This window comes from Macaca thibetana, chromosome 9 (genome assembly GCF_024542745.1).
Source record: "Macaca thibetana thibetana isolate TM-01 chromosome 9, ASM2454274v1, whole genome shotgun sequence".
Lineage (NCBI taxonomy): Eukaryota > Metazoa > Chordata > Mammalia > Primates > Cercopithecidae > Macaca > Macaca thibetana.
The window spans coordinates 95,423,342-95,439,308 of NC_065586.1; the positions used below are offsets into that span (position 1 = coordinate 95,423,342).

The 15,967-nt window shown below is 44.1% G+C and overlaps 1 protein-coding gene across 2 annotated transcripts in view; it reads left to right on the forward strand.

Annotated features, from left to right (window-relative positions):
* The window catches only part of CNNM1 (cyclin and CBS domain divalent metal cation transport mediator 1), a 67,984-nt gene that overhangs the window by 33,983 nt on the left and 18,034 nt on the right, over positions 1-15,967 (forward strand). Inside the window, exons 3-7 of one of the 2 annotated variants that reach the window (XM_050805707.1) lie at positions 697-837; positions 2,082-2,251; positions 4,277-4,376; positions 4,814-4,861; positions 8,411-8,473. In XM_050805707.1, coding sequence (XP_050661664.1) covers positions 697-837; positions 2,082-2,251; positions 4,277-4,376; positions 4,814-4,861; positions 8,411-8,473 — 522 coding nt within the window. The remainder of the gene's footprint in view (positions 1-696; positions 838-2,081; positions 2,252-4,276; positions 4,377-4,813; positions 4,862-8,410; positions 8,474-15,967) is intronic. The other variant, XM_050805708.1, reaches the window with a different exon arrangement.

Sequence of the window (15,967 nt, forward strand, 5' to 3'; positions counted from 1 at the left end):
TTCTCCTCTCTTCTTCCCTATATTTCCCCTGATTCCCTCCCAGTGGAGGGACTGGGGTTGAAGCAGGGAAATTGTGAGATAAGAGGTAGTGGCTGCCCTCTTCCCTTGTGTGGCATGCTTCAGGTACCACTCAGAGCATGGTTCAGATAAGCAGCAGGAGACTAGTTGAGGCCAGTTCAGGGGAAAGGAGGGGGACAGAGTCAGAAATTCCCTGGGCCCCTGCAACCCTCTCAATACTAAGAATGCAGGTCCCTTGTGTGTGTATGACTTTGTGTAAAAGCATTCTCACACGTAGCTTCCAGTTGGAGTCTCATAATTAACTGCACAAGATGAGTATGAGAGCTATATTAAATATTACTAGCCTCCTTGTACAGATTAAAATAAAAACTGATGCTTAGAGAGGTTGTATGGTGAGTAAGTAGTGGAACCAGCCCCAGAACCCCAGACTTGGGTACCCCAAGTCAGCTTTCCCCTTTTTCTACTATACACCCGCTAAGTGTGGAAAACACTGAAATGATGGCAGTCTCCCATTGTCTATCCCTCACCAACATCCTTCTACTTCCTGGGTGATACTGTGATGTCACCCATAGTTGACACTGCAGAAATGTTCTATCTGTCCCCTGTGATTCTGGGAAAACCTCCAAAGACCAACAGTGATTCTCAGATAGCTGCAATCTGTCCTCTGTGACCCCGCAGCTGACAATCGGAAAAAGCAGAGGGTCCCACACCGGGAGCGGAAGCGGCATGACTTCTCCTTGTTTAAGCTTTCGGACACAGACATGCGGGTGAAGATCTCACCACAGCTTCTGCTGGCCACACACCGCTTCATGGCCACAGGTAGGACAAGTCTCCACTCCGGAGAAGCTAAAACACAATCTCTAGGGTGGGACCCAGGCACCAATCCTTGTTAAAATCTTCCAGCCTGATTCCAGTATGCTGTCAGGACTGAGAAGCACTGTTCTAGGAAGGAGGTTGCCTTAGATAGGGTAATGGATGCCACCTACTGTCGTATTGAGCCCCAGGCCTGATCTTATAGAGGAAGAAATGAGTATAATTCAACTCTTCTACCAGAGAGAAGAGCTAAAGAAACCATTGCCGCACTTTTCCCTTTTCTACTCGCTTCCTGGCTGAAGCCTAAGGCCATCTCCCTGTCTGTTAGACTTACGGTGCCCTAGAGCAATGCCATAGAAGCTATGAATTGCTTAAATACAGAAGTGGATTGTGAATCTTGGGATCTTTAGAAAGAAAAAAAAGTGAGAAAATCCAAAGATAAACTCCTTCTTGTGAAGAAGGTCAAGTTTGTCTTTGAACCCTCTGACCATCCATGCCTAATTATTGTACTGACCTAGAATGATCATATCTATCATGAAGTTCAATATTTAATTAATCCAGCACGTATTTATTGAGTGTATAATGAGCGCTAGCACTGTTTTAGGTGCTAAAGAGTAGAAAATTTTCAATTGGAGCTGCTTTAAGATAGAATTTCTAGTTCTGAATACAGATTTCTTTTAACTACTTCCCAGAGCATATGTAATATAAGTAATATAAGTTTAACATATGTAATATAAGTAATAGCTATAATATATAAATATGATGCAAGGATGCCTCATATTATTGACAACTTATTATTTAAATAATTGCCTGTCTCTAGTAACGTGAGATTTCATTTCATTCAGCAGATATATGTCATACAAATAAGCCAGATTAAATTATCTGCATTTCATTCAATTATAGCATTAAAGTATTTGTTGTTTATGTGGCTTAGCTATCCATGTCCAATTTTAAATAAAATCAAAGAAAATTAGTAATGAAACAGACATTTCCAGATGGAGACCTGTTTCTCCTGAGGTGCCAGTGCAGGGACACACATCTCCAGAGGACATGGGTAAGGCCCTGAGATGCACACTTGGGATTAGGATTCTCCACTCCAAAGGAACTGCAGAAGCCCTGCCAGCCTGGTGCCCTGGTACATGCATAGGGGGCCCTCATTGTGCCCACTCTGACTCCTCCCAGCTGCCACTGCTGGAATGGGTGGGACACAGCTCATGCTGATTCCTCCCTACCCCCTCACTCTCCTCTAGAAGTGGAGCCCTTTAAGTCTCTGTACCTTTCGGAGAAGATCCTGCTCCGGCTCCTGAAACATCCCAACGTGATCCAGGAGCTGAAGTTTGATGAGAAGAACAAGAAGGCCCCGGAACACTACCTCTACCAGCGCAACCGCCCTGTGGACTACTTTGTGCTGCTTCTACAGGTAAGTAGGAAAGTCAGGGAACCTCTAAGGGCCAGATGAGGGCATCTCCAGGGTGAAGAAATGGCCATGCCTCCTTCAGCACCAAGTTCCGAGACTTAGCTGGCTGCCTCAGGAACAAAGCCAGCTGGGTGGACATTTCTTCATGACCCACAGGAGGGGGCTAGACACAGAAGACTGGTGTCCTGGGAGTGCTGGGATCTTTGACATTTAGTCTGACAACTCAGCAATGTTTGGGGTGGGGTGAATCTCTCCAATAGGGCTTTTGCTTCTAAACTTCCAGAACTGCTGCTCTGCAGAAGCTATAATACCTCCTCATCTCTGCTTGAACATCCCCTGAAATGAAACTGCCCACTGCCTGCTGAACTTTAGACAACTCTTCTTTAAACCCTTCTCTCTGTCGAGTGGAAATCTCACCACCTCTGACTTCCTTACTGGTCCCTGCTCTGCTCTCTGGAGGTGCACGGGACACATTCATTCTCTCAGCTGCATTTCAGCCTTTGTAGTTCCTGGAATCTTCTCCCCCCTTAAGAGGACCAGGAAGGGGAAAAATGACCTGTTCAAAGAAGTGCAACATCTCCCCAGTGCTCACATAAGTATGATCACCTTCTGCTCTGGATACCTGAATAGGCCTGTCTTAAATAAGTGTCTGACATGATTACAGCTTGTAACACTGCTAGTGCCCTGTCTGGCTTCACCATTAGCTCTGTCACTGATTCCCTGTCCCTTCCCAGCATAACCTTGTGAATCCTAAATACGCTGATTGTGTTTTAGAATCTTAATTAAGCTCACATGAACTTAGAAATGGTCTCCTTGTTACAGTCCACTTCCAACCTCTCTGCTCTGTCACTGTAATTTGCCTCACATATATCTTTCCAAATGGTCTGAACAAAATGACCTCTCTTCTCCAAAAAATGGAGTCATGTGCTTCACTGTTGGAAATCAACAAGAATCCTGTTACATTGTTTGTATAATGTAATGAGCACATAGTTTCATGTCTTGTACTGAATATAAACTTAACAGTTTTCAAATAAAACATGGAATAAAATGTAGTAGCAAGAGTGTAGGCTCAGAAATTTGAAAACTATGGCTTTAAAATCCCATTGTTGCCATCTCCTAACTAACCTTGACCAAGTTATTCAATCTCTGAGCCTCAAAATTGAGTCCCCAGTAAATCGGGGATAAAAATGGCATGGGCTTCATGGGGTTGTGGGGCTAATTGCATGAGAATCTATGCAGTGCACATAACACAGTGTCATGTCCATGCATGCTATGCATTACACGTCAGCTATCACTATTTTTGGCGATGAATTAAACAAGCTTCACACAGAATTAGATTTTATCTTTTCTTTTTTTTTTTTTTTTTTTTTTTTGACATGGAGTCTTGCTGTGTCTCCCAGGCTGGAGTTGAGTGGCCCGATCTCAGTTCACTGCAAGCTCTGCCTCCCTGGTTCAAGCAATTCTCCTGCCTCAGCCTCCCGAGCAGCTAGGACTACAGGCTTGCACCACCACACCCAGCTAATTTTTATATATTTAGTAGAGATGGGGGTTTCACCATATTGGCCAGGCTGGTCTTGAACTCCTGACCTCATGATCCACCCGCCTTGGCCTCCCAAAGTGCTGAGATTAAGGCGTGAGCCACCACACCCGGCCTAGATTTTATCTTGACCTGACTTAGAAATGGTCCAGTCTTGGACTAAACCAGTGGGGCAGTTTATGAGGCCCTGGGTTAGCTGGTGCTTAGGCCTGCATCGTGGAAGGGCCGTTACAGTACGCAAGGACAGCTTGGTTATTCATGACTGGATGCTGTTTTATGAACAATGAAGCACCGAATTTACTGCAAAGAGCTACTAAAGTTGGAAGTGCTTTCTCAAATGTAAATCTGGAGAGAATTAACATTCCTCTGTGATAAGAACATGGGTCTAGTCCACTTGTTATCCAAGCAGAAATGCTTAGGGTTCTAGTCAATAGTAGAACTGGAAGTGCTCATATACATTCATAGTACACTTCCTTTTTTTTTTTTCCCAGGGTAAAGTGGAGGTGGAGGTTGGTAAGGAAGGCCTTCGCTTTGAGAATGGAGCCTTTACTTACTATGGCGTCCCAGCCATCATGACCACTGCTTGCTCAGGTATTCTAGTTTCCATTTGTTTATTGGGAAAGTAATGGGATATGGTAGAAAAAGCAGAGGGGTTCAAGTCTTGACTCCTCCTTTGACTCCTGTTAATCACCCTGGACAAGCCATTTAACTTCCTTGGCTTTAGTTCCTTCCTCTGCAAAATGGGTGTATGAATCACTTTTCATTCAGTTAGTGCTTAAAGAAAAGTGACAAAAATTGAATTGTAAAAAGCAGTAATATTGTCAAGTGTTAGGGATCTAGGGGTGGTAGATTTCACTGTGAAAAGACGAGTTTATTTTGCTTTTTATACTGGTTCCCTACCCTTCCATTTAATTGCCTGGTTTTTACAGGGTTAATTGGTGCTGGGGGTGGATAGAAGAGGGAAGATTCCCATAAGAAGTGTGTTTTCTGAGGTGCCTCTGAAACCCACTGCATCCTTCTGTCCTTAGATAATGACGTGCGGAAGGTTGGAAGTCTGGCTGGATCTTCTGTCTTTCGTATGTATCTCTCAAACCCCTTCCTCGTCCTCCCCATCGTAGTCCTGCCTCAGCCCGCTCTGGGGACCTGAACCTGGGCTGGGGCTAAGACAAATGCTGGCAGCCTCTTTGTAATGTTCTGCCAGGAGCACTGCTTCCTGCCAGGTACCCACAGACCATGGGAGCTTAGGTTATTGTGTCTGGAATGTCTTCTGCGGCTTGTCTGCTCACATGGTTGGGGGATGCAGGGGTTGGGAGGGGAGGCACTGCTTATTGCCACCTTCCAGGAAATGCAGGCAGGTGATTTGTGTGCTTGGGCAGAGGTTCAGCCCTTCCTTCTGTGCAATAACAATTCACTCATGGCCTTTACTCAGAAACTCTCATATGCTATTATTGTGTCTGTGGGGTTTGTCCGCAGTAAGAAGTGACTGCAAGATTTGGGGATGTAAGTTCCACCCTTGTGCAATACGCTGCTTATCTGCTTCTCTTTCCTGCTTCTCCACCTCTCAGCTAGTGGAGAGGTATCTGCCAGCTGGCCATGCATGCTGTTGGTGGGGGGCAGGCACAGGGCTGATGGCTGGTTTGCTCTGCCCCTTCTGTGCTGTGCCTTCTTGCTGTTTCCTGTGTAGTTATTGCACTTGTGTTTAAAGGGCATGGCATTTCTTGTGATTAAAAGTGTGATCCAGAAAGAATTATTTCTCTACATTTCTTTCTGATTCACGGATCTGAATTTTGCTTTCAGCTGTCAGTGTTTACAGTGGCCACTTCAATGCCAAATAGGGTCTTTCCTCGCATCACAAAAAAGATTTTACGTATTCCCTTGTGGTGGGAATTGTCAGAGAGTCCCAGAGCTTGATATCATAGTCCCCGGAACATGACAAGGTAGATACCATTTTAACATGAGTGAAACTAAGGAAATGACTTGCTTCAAATCACCCAGTAAGTTGGTAACCGGCCAAGATGCTTCCTGATGTCCTGGCTAGTTCACACAGCATGAGAAAATACAGGTTTCAGATCCATCATATTCTGGAATGCAATTTCTAAGTGAAAATAGTGGAACAATTTACAGTGTAATTGTTACAGTGTAATAGCCCAGCCAGTGGCTGAAATGAAGTACCTGTCCAGTCTGAAGAGTGGCAGAACTTGAGTTGGAGGAGATCTGTAAAATCGAAAAGACCCTGGTACATTATTATACTTAAGACAATGAATCTCAATCAAGGTTGATGAAGGAAGCATCGGTGCTCAGTAGAACTCTCGATGGGCAAGGGACGGGTTACAGGACGTTGGCAAACCTTAGTTCTCTAAAGGAAATTTCCATCATCCATCACATTAGGGACTACTCCTGGGATTCTAATATGTTACCTAGAAATGTCTGTGATCTCTTCCAGAAGACTGAAAGAGGTGGAAATTCTGAGAAAAAAAGGCCTACATATGGCTTCCTAGCCCAATGCTGTGGCCAGGCATGGTGGCTCTCACCTGTAATCCCAGCACTTTGGGAGGTCAAGGCGGGTGGATCACGAGGTCAGGAGTTCGAGACCATCCTGGCCAACACGGTGAAACCCCATCTCTACTAAAAATACAAAAATTAGCCAGGCATGGTGGCGCATGCCTTTGATCCCAGGTACTTGGGAGGCTGAGGCAGGTGAATCGCTTGAACTGGGGAGGTGGAGATTGCAGTGAGCCAAGATCATGCCACCTTACTCCAGCCTGGCTACAGAGCAAGATTCCATCTCAAAAAAAAAAAAAATTTGTTTTAAGTAGAAGGAATATGTTATCCGATTTCTTCCTTTCCTTCCTTCCTGTCTCTAGTTCTTTCTTTCAAAAGCTTTCAATGGCATCAGCGAGATAGAAATAAAGTTGCAACATTGATTTCTCCTTTAAAACTAGTTAACTGAAAAGAAGCATAACACTCTTTCTCGTTCTCTCCCCATGTTACTGAGCATCTCTGTAAATCTTCAGAAGGAAAAAGAAATATTATTAGCCAATAGGGGTAAAAAGACATTTTCCATCCTCCCGGAATCCATACTTAGTGTAGTGAAGTGTGAAGGAACTGCAAAGGCCAGCCATACCCCAGTTATCCCAGGTGAAGGCTCAGCCCATGGTCCAGCCACCCAGCATCTTTCATTGGCCAAGAACCTCAACCCTATAGGTTGAGGAAGAGCTTAAGTCTAAGCCAAAAGGCAATAAAATCTTACAGGGTCTTGGCCCAGCCCCCTCCCCCTATGCTTGAAGCTAGCTTGATCAGCCTTTGAGGATGAGGAGTGAGATTATGAGTTTGCTGGAAGACTGGCACGATGACCTATGCTTCAAAGTTGAACTTGAGGCTACAAAGAAGTCTCTGGCTTTCCTGTGCGAGGCGAAGGGAACACGATCTACACTGTCTTCTTCTTGGTTCTGATTGCCAGGAACCCAGGGTAGCTGGAATAGGTGCACACACAGGTGTGCAGATGTGGAAAGAACAGGTCTCCTTTCTGTTTGGTGTATACATTTATACATTGTATAATACATTGTATACAGTGTTTACAGTTTGGTGTATACAATGTATACAATTTGGTGTATACATTTCTACATTTAGAACTATGATTCTTCTTGAGAATAGAGGGTTTCTTAACTCCATTGTGTCTCATAATATTGGAGGCCCATTCTAATATTCGTTAACATCTCGTGTCAGAGTAAAGGATTATCAGGTAGGTCATTTCAAATAAAATCATTTGGTTTAGCAAATAAAACTGCAGAAGCTATTTCCATATGCTATCGTCTGCAGACTGGTTTCATTTAGCTCCTTAAAAAGGACTCCGGGAATGATCAGATAAGAGAGACGAAGACAGGTTCCCATGGGTCCCGTGGCCAGACACCACTTGAAGGGGGAGGGACTGGACTGTTACTACACACTCAACTCTACCCAGGCCCCCAAGTGATAGCCAGCAGCATTTCCAACTCTGTGGAGAAAGAGAAGGAAAAGGGAACAGAGAGATGCTTTGGACCACTGGTACTTACCACGAAGTGGCTATGATTTAATTCAAGTTGATTCACATTAACACTGCTAGAGATATTGTTCTGTAACCAGAGGGAGCTCCTAGGAGTCAGAGGCAGGATCTAGCTTCCTCAAGGATGCCCCTAGCAGGAGCACACGCTTTCCATTCAGGCCTCTGAGTACCCATGCAGGTGCCCTTGGCAGTTGAGCTCCGTGGGAGCTGGGAGAGCTTGGTGGGAATGCAGCGCTGGGCTCCCAGCATGTTTGCTGGCTCAAAATGGGAGCCTCAGAGAATGCTGCCTACATGCTTCCCACAGGGCTCGGCTTGTGCTTGTGCCTCTGATTCCAAGATGTGTTGCAAATCTTTTCAGATGACTTTCAGCAAAATCCATTTTATTTTCTTGTCTTTCTGGAGAGTGACTTTGTAAGAGGATGTGATTTCTGTGTTTTCAGAGTCAAGATTCCTTTTTGCAGAGAAGTGTGATGTTGTGAAGATCCGGGAACAGACTGTCTCACCCACTTTGTTCTTTGTCTCTTTCCTTTTGTGTTTATATCTTCCCTTTTGCAACTCAAATCCTTGGCCCCTGACTCTTTAGTGCCCATCTCTGTGTCTCGTACCTTCGCTGTCAGCAGAGGGGACTCTCTGGCGGGCTCCCCAGGTAAACATGCATGGGTGTCTCGGGTCTCCGTAGATCCAGAGGGGTTTGCAAGAAGCCTTTGGCCTCTGTCACTTTCCTGCCTGAGAACTAATCTCTCCAACAGGCACTCTTGTGACTAAGGCATAGCACTTTGCACAAGCAGCACTCATTTGCACATACCACCCAGGCATTGCTGGTTCAGTGGTGTCATTTGTGAGCTTACCTCCCAGGAATGTATCTGTGTACACACATGGAAAAATGGTGGGGGTGAGGGATAGTGTGAGTTTTTCCTCATTTGTCTGACTACAGAATGGAGGGATGAGGAGGACAGCATGAATGAAATGGGAATAGTGGAATACTACGCTTTATTTCTACCTATTTTCTTTCTACCTTTCTTTCCTTCCATGTCCTAATCTTCCTAATAATGTTACTGTGTGATCATTATATTCTCACTAGCTCTGCTCATACAAAGAATGCTGTATGTAAAACTTTCAAAATAACTTTTCATTAGGTTTAACCTCTTTTGTTAATAAGTGAAATAGTCACTGGGTTTCTTTTTAATCGGGTAACAATTCCTCATAGAGCTAGATAATAATTGAATGACTGAGTAGAATGCAACAAATCTGAATGATCAACTGTTTGTTTTCATCTCTAGAGGTTGTTCTCTTGGGCTCATAGAGCAAGTAATGACTAAACCAGGAATGTATTTGTTAAATTGCCCTGCAGTTAGCACACAGTTCCATTTCCTCTACCCTCTAAATCTGTATCCCTTATCCCATTGCTGGGGTAATGCTACTAAGACCCCACCACATCCTCAGTCATCGAGAAATTGCTTATGTTTCTCAGTCTGTATAGTAGATCCTCGACATTTAAAAAAGGCTATGTTCTCCAATTTGCAACCTCAGTAGTATTTGTGTTGACTTCTGTTTTTTCCCAAAATCAAATTTTTTCATCAAAAACCATCTGGTCCTCATGTTGATCTATACAAGATAAGTTAACCACCTTCTCAAATTTCACTGACGTTTTCTCTCTCTCTCTCTCTCGATGGTGATTTTCCATTAAGAAATAGTTTTTCTTGCCTTGTGAGAGCTCATGCCTTAATGATGACTACAGGATCGGACAGTCAATGTGAGATACCAATCTGGTGCCCTCGCCAGCTAAATGGTCTACTCCTACATGCCAGCAAAATTAGAAATGACCACATGATGGACCTTCAAGTTCCTTCACATGCAGTGAATCTTGGTGATGTCAACAGTGTGCTGTGAAGGTTCAGAGGAAAGGGGAGATGCACATTTTAAAAGACTTTCAGCCCAAAAGATCAAAGCGAGGATGCGTTTTCCTTTTTAATTAACCTTCAGTTAACCAGATGACCTAGTTAATTGTAACTTCCCAGTTAAAGGAAGGTTAATTCTAGTTCATCTGCATTGATTATGATAAAGTTCATGATAACCCAATGTCAGACAGAGATGAAAGTGATACCTTCCTGCTGTGCAGAACCTCCAGGAAGTGCTGAGACTTCTGATCCAACTCTGGGTGCTGTCACGTGCCCCTGAGAGTATTTTCAACTTTCCCCCCTTTTCCGTGACTGTGGGTATTCAACACAACAAGAGATTAGTGTCAACACAATGCAAACCCTACTCATAAAGAGGTAAGCTTATTCCCATCCTTGGTTTAACTGTGCAGGGTGGAGCAATGGTCCGTACAGTGGGAGAAAACCAGAGGTAGGGAGTGCCTAGCTTCTCCTTTGGCTTATTCCGCTCCACCTTATGTCTGGTCTCTATCTAGAGCTAATCACTGTGCCTTCCCAGTGATCAGGTGACATCCACAGGACCTATTCTGTGATATTTCCTCTGTCATTCTTGCTTTTGTTCCATATCATTAAAAGAAGCAGCCTCAGAGGTCTGGGATTTTGTAGAAAGAAGTTCCAGTAACTTCTGGCCCTGTAAGCACAGAGACTTTGGAACCAGGGGTTCTTATTCAGTGCTCGACTGTCCGTTCATAATGTGCATTGAGATCAACAATGATGCCATTTTCTCCTAGAATATGCCAAAGTACCTTAAAAAAATCTTTTTACTTTGCAAAATGTCCTGAGTGGAAATACTGATTTCTGATCCAGATACATTAATTTACATATATGCTAAATCTCAACCCTATCTTATATGGGGGAAAAATAAATCCTAGAAACCAGTAGGGTCTTTAGGTCTAAAAAAGAACTGTCATTGTCTTATTTGACTCCCCACAATCACTTTGGGAGATAGGCAGGAATTGTCATTGAAAAACAACAGACAAAAAAACAGGCTCTGAGAAAGTCAGTCAGTGTTGTATGTGTAGTAGGTATGTAGAGGGACAAGGACTGGAATCTAAGTCTTAGATCGTGCTCTCCACCTACTGCCTGAGACCTTGCTTTACCTCTGAATATAGACATTTTGTGCCCTCTAGAGGGCTGTGATTTATTTGCATTTTGAAAGCAGTGCTAATAACAAATCTGGTGCTCACACTAGATTGAGGCCAGAGGTCTCTGCACCAAATATTGCCATCATTATCCATGGGGAGTCTCTTTCTATTTGAGCCTTAGTTTGAAATAAGAGCACAGTGGTTTGCAGATTACCTCCAGGGTGTGGTGTGGTTAACCAACTTGGCAGGTGCTTTCATTTAAAAATGAAACTTCTGATCAGGGGTTTCCCCTGAAAGTACACAGCCCCACTGCAGTTATCATTCCCTTTCCCCACATTCGCTCCTTCTTTCTTCTCCTGGTGGTGGAGATAATTTTGAATTCCCCATGACAGTTCTTTCAAATCCACAAAAGCACAGAGACAGAGACTTTGGAACCAAGGTTTCTTTTCAGTGCTCAGTTATCCATTCATAATGTGCACTGAGATCAATAATGACAGTTTTCTCCTCAAATATACAGGGAATCTCTAAAAATAATATTTCTACTTTGCAAAATGTGGTAAGTGGAAATAATCCTTCAGGTCGGCTCTTGTGTGATGAGCATTTGGGAACCGTTAAAGCTCCGTGTAAAGTGAGTGAGTTCATCTGGGATCCTAACTTGGGCTCAGAGTTCACACTGTAGTTTTGACAGACAGCTGGCTTTGGTGTTTGGTTGTCTGATGCTAAATGTTGCCCCAGTATAACGAATTTTAATAATGCTAGTTTGTACTCTTACAGGTCTATGTAATTAAGCTTCCTGATCCATTTTGGAGAACAGAGATGGCCCATGGCACAATCACAGTCAGACCAAAGTAGGCCATTCCCCCTCATCCCTCACTGATGCTACAAAAGATGTAGGCAGGCAGCCCCTGAACCCTCCTTTTTCCTCAAATCCCCATAAGGAAAATGGGAGCTTAGCATTCTACTTCTGTATCTTGGGGTCTGCTTCCAGGATAGGGTTGTGAAGGCTCCCTGGATACAGGTGTCACAAATGAAGCAAGAGTCCCAGAGCTGCTGCGTCCAGATTTTCAGGGCGCCTGACTATGACTGCAGAAGGAGAGGAGATTCCATCCAGCCCCAACTCAGTGTGAATTCCTCTTCCATACCCTTTGCCACCCTGCCCCCGATTTTACCCTGGTGCCTTCTCCACCCAAACCTCAGCAATCCAAGTAGCCAACCCAGGACAGGTATCTCTTACAGACTGACCACTCAAAGGCTACAGGAATGAGGTTTGTCACAATTTCATAGAGCAAAAAACCCTGCTCCTCATCACCCAGTTACACCTGAGCCAACCTGAGGGTCTGATGCAAGAGCAAGAGTGGGCAAGGGATGGGTTGGTGGCTTAGCCTGCCGCCTGTTGACAGGTCCCGTGGTCGGTGTTACGTATCACTGTTTGATCTGTCTCCTTCCAGACCTCCTTGCACTATACTTAGGATTTTCCTCCTTGCTTCACTCCCCCAAACTGTGCCTCTGTGCTTTTAGGATATGCCAAGGGGAATTACACAACTTGAACTAGTTTGCCATGCTGCTAGGACACTCGTCTGTTACTGATTTCTTCTGCTTTTTATTAAAAGCATTTCCATGTCCCTTGCTCAGAAACTTCTGAGTGTATGTGCACAATTACCAAAATGCCAAGTCATCAGCATCCCACCTATTGAGGAATGTCAGACTCCAGGACACAAAAACATTGATCTCGCACAATACCCAGAGGAGCTGGGACTTTCTCATGGAGTAAAGGTTCTTTTTTCTTTTAAAAATTGCTTTTATAGACTCAATCTTTGTAAGACAGTTGTATCGTTTGGTGTTGGGAATCCTGTATGATTTTATAAATAAACTTTCAATAGCATTGTTTTTACTTTAAAAAAAAAAAAGACGTGTTTTTCCTCCTCCCAGCATAACAGTGATGTAGCTTGTGTTTGACATGTGAGTCCCTGTGGGTGTCACCCACACTGGGTGCCAGTGAAACGATGAGAGCTTTGGGGGCAACTGGGATGTAGTTGTTGCCTCTGTCTCCAACAGGAGAAGCTTCCACAGATGGAAGGAGTTTAGGAGATAAAATAGGGCTCTTTCCCTGCTGTCCTCCCTGAACATATCTTGAACTGTGACGTAAGAAATGAGGATGTGGAACAACTGGTGTAGGGTGTGTGAAGCCCATGTCTGGCCAGGCAAAGTGGAGGATTATTGAGAAATGGTGGTGATTCTCTGGGCAGCTGAAGCCATAAGCCCTGCTCACACTTTCTTCCCTTGGTTATGTCCAAACTGAGTTGAGGTCAAAACCCACCAGGTCAAGGTATGGTTTTCCAGATGCTGCACTGGGGCCAAAGGAGCTACTCATGGGCAGGACTCCCTGTCCCGCTTTTCTGCAGCAACTAGCCTGGAGGAAAGAACGCAGACTTATCCAGCCGCCACCCTGAAACAGCCACAGATGGGTCTGGCCAAGTCAGAACTCATCAATTTGTTCTTTTTTTTTTTTTTTTTTTTTTTTTTTTAATAGATTTAGGGGATACAAGTGCATTTTTGTTACACAGATATATTGCATAGTGGTGAAGTCTGAGCTTTTAGTGTGGCCATCACCCCAATAGTATACATTGTACTCATTAAGTAATTTCTATCCCTCACCCTCTCCTGCCCTTCTGGGTCTTCAATGTCTATTATTTCTCTGTGTCCACTTGTACATATTATTTAGCTCCCACTTACAAGAGAAATAATGCAGCCTTTGACTTTCTGAGTTATGTCACTTAAGATAATGGCCTCTATTTCCATCCATGTTGCTGCAAAAGACATGATTTCGTTCTTTTTATGGCTGAATAATATTTCATTGTGTGTACACAAACACACACACAGAAACACACACACACACACACACACACACACACACACACACATATGTACAAAATCACATTTTCTTTATCCAGTCATCCATTGATGGACACTTGGGTTGATTCTGTATCTTTGCTATTGTGAATAGTGTTGCAATAAACATACATGTACAGGTATCTTTTTTACATAATTTCTTTTCCTTTGGGTAGATACCCAGCCGTGGGATTGCTGGCTTGAATGGTAGTTCTATTTTTAAGAATTCGTCAGTTTGTTTTCAAGGGATCAGGCCCGGAAGTGAAATGTACCTTTTTCTATCCAACACTACTGCTTTTTACAATCACCTTGGTGCTGCATGTTGTTCTCTACAGCACTATCGCTGTCCCTGTCCCTGTCAGTTCTTAGTCGCTCTGGAGAAGGATCTGGTCCCTCATCACACAGTGGATGGGTAGGGCCCTAGGCATCTGACTTCAGGGCCCGCTGTTTCACATACCCTTATTAAACAGCCTTTCTGCTCCATGTGGCCTCTTCCTCAAGTTACTGGGCCAAGGCCTGAGACTTCTTGGTGCCCTTTGATTCTAGTTGCACACTATTTTACTCTATCCAGCCACATTTCTGGAGGGTCCTGCTCCCCACCCTCGCTTCTTGGGGAAGTCAGCTTCCCCAGAATGACTTTAGGTTTGTGATGATTTAAGAGCTTTGGTGACTTTAAGAGCTTTAGTTTGATGATTTAAGAGCTTTAATGACTTTAGCTTTGTGATGATTTAAGATCTCTGAAACCTTTTTTTACCACAAATTTAGATCATAAACTATAAGAGTCATTGTATTGCCCTGTGGGACCCTGACGTGCTGATTCATTTATTCCACACATTTTCCTTGAGTACCTTCTCTAGGCCAGGCACGGTGCTAGGTGCTGGGCGTACAATGAGGATAACCAGAGAAGACGACGTCTCTGCCCTCGTGGAATTAAAAGTTGAATTAAGTAGATGTGACAAGTAGTTACTAATATGTAATTAATGCTTGTGAAAGTGCTTTGAAAGGATGGACAGGGGATCATGATAGAGTAGAACAGGAGGAATCTTCCTACGATGACCAGACAAGGTCTTCAGAGAAGGTGGTGCCTCAGCTGAGAGCTAATGACTGAGGAGCAGACAGCCATTAGCTGAGGGGGGAGGATGTGAGGTGGGGAGGGGAAATGGGCATTCATTGAGGTGGGCAAAGCCTGCATGGTTAAGAACACCCAAGGAGGCCAGTGGCTAAAGCAAAGCAAGAGAGGGGAAAGGAGGCCCCAAGATAAGATCAGATAGGAAAGCAGGGAACAGGTCACGGCAAGGAATTTGGATTTTATTCAGACACAATAGGAAGCTGATTTGTGTTTTAAAAATGCGATTCTGGCAGCTGAGGTGAAAACAGATTATAAGATAGTAAGTGGGGAGACTGTGGTCCAGGTGAGGCTGAGGTAGCTGGGATTTGAGTGGAGACAGAGATATGACCGATGGGCTCATTATGTCAGATGGATAGCGAGGCTCCATGGGGGGCTGAGGGAGCGGCGGGAGTCAAGGACAATCCCGGGGTTTCTGGTTTCAGCAACTGCATGTAAGTGGATGACACTTACTGAGAAGGGGAAGACTGGAAGTGGACTCCTTAATTCTCTAATCAGATCAAGGCAGTGATGATTAGGGTTCTAATGAGAAAATGATTCAACCTATTGTTTTACTCTTTCTGCTGCATGGTTTGCCAGGCAACAGCTTGGCAGCTAAATAGATCATCAACTTTCCATGACTCATTCCAAATAGATGCTCATCAAATATTTTGCTTTATCTCAAGAGACAGGATTAAATTCCCAAGGTTCTACCCTGAAAGAGCAGAATCTATAAATAATCTGATTCTTCATTTGAGCCCCCTGAGCTAAATCTGTGTTAAGAGAAGCTGACAGCCTCCTCATCCCCTTTTTTGGAAGAAGCAGAAGGATTGGGGGAGCTTTGCAGTCTACCACTTGGGGCGGTTCCATGGTTGAGATGATGTTGGAGTTACCTTTGGTATCCTCTTTTCTGTTGTTCCTGGAGAGGGCAGCTCACATAAAACCAAATGACGCGGTCTCAATCGAATGTTTCCAAGAAGTGTTTCTTAAAAATGTGAAAAGAACCTGGCTAAAGCATTCAGGAGATCTTTGACAGAAGGCCTGCAAATTATCCCAGTGCTCCCCTCAGGCCTATGCAAGAGGGAGCCCAGCCCTAGACCCACACCTTGGCCCTTCTCAGTCCAGCC